Source organism: Gekko japonicus, unplaced genomic scaffold (assembly GCF_001447785.1).
Source record: "Gekko japonicus isolate JY-2015 unplaced genomic scaffold, Gekko_japonicus_V1.1 scaffold33, whole genome shotgun sequence".
NCBI classification, from domain to species: Eukaryota; Metazoa; Chordata; class Lepidosauria; order Squamata; family Gekkonidae; genus Gekko; species Gekko japonicus.
This window is the reverse complement of record NW_015174272.1, coordinates 471,371-476,419: the sequence shown is the minus strand read 5'-3', so window position 1 is coordinate 476,419 and position 5,049 is coordinate 471,371. Positions and strand designations below refer to the sequence as shown.

At 41.5% G+C, this 5,049-nt stretch overlaps 1 protein-coding gene across 1 annotated transcript in view; it reads right to left on the bottom strand.

Moving 5' to 3' along the window:
- KPNA2 (karyopherin alpha 2 (RAG cohort 1, importin alpha 1)) overlaps positions 1-1,617 on the bottom strand; it is a 6,956-nt gene extending 5,339 nt beyond the window's left edge. Inside the window, exons 1-3 of the mRNA XM_015423655.1 lie at positions 1,521-1,617; positions 1,301-1,438; positions 986-1,074 (exon numbers count right to left, since the gene is read on the bottom strand). Of these exons, the coding sequence (XP_015279141.1) occupies positions 986-1,074; positions 1,301-1,438; positions 1,521-1,598 (305 nt within the window). The 5' untranslated portion in view covers positions 1,599-1,617. The remainder of the gene's footprint in view (positions 1-985; positions 1,075-1,300; positions 1,439-1,520) is intronic.
- Positions 1,618-5,049: the final 3,432 nt, after the last annotated feature.

The window sequence follows — 5,049 nt, the reverse complement described above, 5'->3', positions numbered from 1 at the left end:
CTTTCCCTATAACATTTCTGCCCTCCCAGGCTGTACCTTTCCTGTAATTTTGACAAGAATTACAACTGCAACAACCCTAGAGCAAAAACCTATTATCTGCACCTATCAAGGATCAATTTGAGGTACAGTTTAGAAGCAAATTTAAGGGTGAGCAAGAAAAATGTGTGTACTGAGATTACATGTGGCCAGCACCACATTTAAAGTGGAATATTGCTTCCAGCATTAGCATCCCAGGAATCCATGGTCCAAGCCTAAGCAGTGCTGATGTGCATCTACATGAACTGGCAACCCAGCCATAGGTAACCCTCTATAGGTAAGATTTTATTTACACTCACAATGTCACGGTACTTTGCTGGTGAGGACCACAGCTAAGGCTCTTATGCCAGCGTGGCAAATGTTTTTCCTCCCCCAAAGTCATTCCTAGATCTTTTGGGGTCAGATTCCTGGCCTAACCGCTTTACTAGAGCAAACCAACTCTTCAGAGGCAAAGAAAGAAAGAAGCTCACCATGGAACCTATCAAAACAATTCCTCCCCTCACATTGCTTGCCTGAAACAGTCTTCTAGTTCAGAGAATCTTTATGCCCTGGTACCTTCAAATATTTATTTTTCAGTCTTATTATGACCCACTCAGGACAGCTAGCATGTTTAAGTTTAGACAGTATTCAAAACACTTTTATGCTTATGCTATATATATATCTATCTTAGGGTACATCATTTCAGTTACATTTTCGGTTTCACAATGTACTCAGTTACTTAGTGTTTAGGACCAGGCATGGAAGATGGTCAAATGTTTAGATAACCAATTAGGCATGTTGGGAAAGAAAAGAAATTTTTTAATTTCAGACCTGCAGTAACATAATTTAGCATTAATGAATAACAATTCCGAGTAAATGAAGGCTCAAATATAATCAAACAAGTTCTTGGCTTCAGCTACCAGCTTGTCATATTCGAGTTGTAAGGAATAGCCTTGTCTCATGTCATTACCTGGCAGCCTGCGTAGCCTGCAGCTGAAGTTCTGTATTATTGCTATAAATGCCTTTAACAATTTCTTCAACGGACCAGTGGGCAGTAACCTGCAAGAGAATCAAAGACGGATGCATCAAGTTTTTGAGACTATCCTGCTCAAAAGAGTCAGTGAGACAAAAAGTCACAACCACACTTCTTTTGCATAAGCAGCCCTTAGAATTATGGCTGTCTTCATGGCAGTACCAACCACTGCATTACTGCCAAAGGTTTCCAGCTACCACCCACAAAAGAATGAGGGGAAGAAGAGAAGCCTCCACCAAAACTGATAGCTACCTGATTGCTTCGGTTTTCCTGCAGAGGTGAAGTGGCCTCATCAGGGAAAGTACCAACATTCCTCCTTTTAAGCAGCTGGTCGTCTTTTTTGGCTTTCCTCAGCTCCACATTGACTTCCATCCTCCGCCGCCTCATTTCCTGAGAAAGACAAAAGCATTTTAAACTTGATCTTCAAATACCAAGAAAACTGTGGCCTGTAGTCAGCTGGCCAACTACTCACAGTGGAATCCTTTCCTTTATTCTTGAATCTGTTCAAACGGGCTGCAGCTGTTCCACTCACATTCTCGTTGGTAGACATTGTCGTGTTGATTACAGAAAGATACTACCAAATCTTTAAACAAATTAAAACAGTATTAGCCTTTTAAACATTTCAGGATTAAAATCATGCATTACTTATCAGATACTAATCTTTGAGAAAGATATAATTAAAACCCAGCTCAAAGTAACCAAGACGGTTTTTAAAGGCTTATTTTAAGAATGCTGATAATACAATTGCATTGTAGTACAATCCCTGTGTGTGTAACAATAATCACTATGTCTTGGGGTTAAAAAGATACCCCATTCAACAAGTTTTTAAATTTGTTCTTTGAAGTGGTTACCAAATACTAATGCATTAAAAGTCCGGAGTCTCTTTCTTTGCCAGCTGCTAATACTTTCAAATTCCGCATCTTTAAACGAGAGAAGAAAGCAATGTGCAATAACCAATAAGACCGTCACTGCCACTTTAACAGAACGAACCGAGTTTACGGAATTCCTTTGGTTACAGTTAACAACTCAGAACTCCACATCGATTTAAACACAAACTACGGCTTCAGTTCCAGGAATTTCTCTCTCTCTTTCGCTTTTAACCCCGGAAAGCTTCCTGGACGTTTCTACTCAAAACCAGAACATGAATAAATAAACCCTGCAAGTGTCTAATCTAACTCGCTACTTTTTTCCCTTTAAAGCCCAACTATAGGAATTACTACCCTGAGAACTCTCGACCAAAGTCGCCTCTGCAGGCTGTTTACCGAAAGCATAAGGAATAAAACACTTTAAAAAAAACAAAAAAAAACTGCATTAAGTGAAATCTTACTCGCGTTCTTCCTCCCACCCCTCCCCGAAAGCCTGTTTATGCTGCTACTTTTCTTTCTAATCAGACTTTCTTTATTCCCTGGCATTCACTCATCTCTTACCCCACTTTCAACAATTCCCCACCACCCAGAGCGAGCACCGCTTCCTCCCTTCTCACCAGCAGCTACACCGCAACCACGCCGCCACTCCAATGCAACTAACACTTCTGCTCTTAAACTGGCCTACTCCTCGAGGTGCGATTTAAATTTTGACCGCCTTCGCTCATTCATTGGTGAATTCGAGTAAAGCAAAATCTTCATTGGTCAGTTTGAAAAAAATAAAGTCCAGCCTCGCGCTCTGGATGGATGGATGGTGATGTAACTAAGTTCGCCTCTCGCGATTGTTCCGCTTAACGCTAAAGAGCCTCTGGACTACATGTCCCAGCACACACCGCGACTCTTTAGGCGGCTAATGTCGCGAGACTATATGCCCCAGCATTCCTTACAAAGTTTTAGTTCGAGGTTGGTTTTGCACTTTTTTTTAAAAAACTAGTGTTATACTGGGATTAGTGGTTGCCGCGTCTCTTCTGAATTACTATGGGAGATAAAGCTGGCGTGGATAATTTGCGATACACTAATCTGGACGCAGCCTATTAGTGATGTATTGTGAACTACTGAGAGTTCGAGAAACTCCAGTGGTGAGGTGAATAGTGTGTGTGAAGGGTCATCGAGTAGAGTAGCTTCCGATTTATGGCCACTCTATGAATTAATGTTCTCCAAAACGAGCTGTTAACAGCCATTCTCGGGTCTCGCTGGCTTCTTTGTTCGAGTCAATCTATTTCATGCTGGGTCTTCCTCTTTTCCTGCAGCCTTTGACTTCTCCTAGTATTATTGTTTTTTCTAGTGACTCTCGTCTTCTCATACCACAGTAGGATAGCCCCAGTTTAGTCATTTTAGCTTCTAGGGAGAGTTCAGGCTTGATTTGGTCTAGAACCCACTTATTTGTCTTTTTGGCAGTCCATGGTATCCATAAAACGCCTACACAAGATTAAAAAGGAATCAACTTTCTTCCTATCCGCTTTCTTCACTGTCCAATTTCCACAGGGATACATAGTAGTAACTTGATCTTGGTCGTCAGCAACACTTAAGGATCTTTTCTAACACCTTCATGGCTGCCCTCCCCAGTTTCAATCTCATTCTGATTTCTTGGCTGCAGTCTCCTTTCTAGTTGATGGTGGAGCCAAGGAATAGAAAATCTCGAACAATTTCAGTGTCACCATTGTCAGCCTTAAGGTTGTGTACTTCTCCAGTAGTTATAGGTTTTGTCTTCTTGAGCGGTAATCCTGCTTTGGCATTTCCTGCTTTAAACTTCAAACTCTTTCACTTTTCTTTCTTTTTGATCAGAAAAAGTTCCTATGTTTATGCTAGCAGATGGGAAAGGGGGAGGAATGCTGTTACCTTCCCACCGAAGTGGTACCTATTTATCTACTTGCAATTTCTTGCTTTCGAACTGCTAGATTGGCAGGAGCTGGGGCCAGAGACAGGAGCTCACTCCATCACGCTGCACAAGGGTCTTGAACTGCCAAGCTACAGACCTTCCAGTCTGCAGATCAGCATGTTAACCTCCGAGCCACCACGGCCCCACCATCTGGAATACACTGCACAATTCATTATTACAGTTAAGCTCTACAACACATCCACCACATCTGAAGGAATTATATCAGCCTTTCTTAAAACTCCAGTATCCAACCAGTGAAGTGAAAAAACAGATTCATAGGGACTACTTAGGGACAGGTTATTATGGGACAGCTATTCAGGAACAGGTTATTAAGGGATAGCATTCAAAGTGCAACAGGCCATCATTTGTCACCTACATATCTAAAGAAAATCACTGTAATGTGTTATCAATGGTCTATGATCTCTCTCTCTCTCTCTCTCTCTCTCTCTCTCTCTCTCTCTCGTGGTGTTAGAGCCTCAGCAGAATATACACTTTCTCTCCCACTGTTTACTTATAGATATATACATGCTCATATATACAAACACCATGGTAAGTTATACAGTCATACCTGATTCAGAAACCCATTTTATGCATGCAGTCAGGGAAGGGACACAGAGGGAGCAAGATTAATCAGGTGTACTCTGAAGTAAGTCATGTGTTGTTCAATGAGGCTTACTCTCAAGAAAGCGTCCTGAGCATTGTGGTCATAGTTGTTCATGTATACACAGGAAAATTCATTTACAAATATTCAACCATTCACGTCTCCCCACATTCTACAAAACAGCCCAATATACTATATACATCCTTCAACTCAGTACTGCCGGTGAAAGATCCCTTAAACATTCTCTCCCCCCCCCTCTAGAACCTTTGAGGATGGCAAGTTAAACTGGAAAGGTTATCATTTACTACAGCTTACATCTAGGTTAGACCTTTCCATTCTTAATGAGTCTACCCAAGGAGATATCCCCAGGGAGTATACATATTGGTCTGACCAAGGGGCAAGTACCATAGACTTTATTTCGACATCTTACAATTTGCTTAGTCACAACATGAACACAAAAGTAGGGACTTGACAAGATAGTGACCATCTCCCAATCACTCTGGACCTTAACATCTGCAACCTATCAGAACATACTTCTGAGCAACTCAGTGATGACCTAGAACCTGTTTCAAGCTTACAGAAGGTTAGTCTGGTCTGA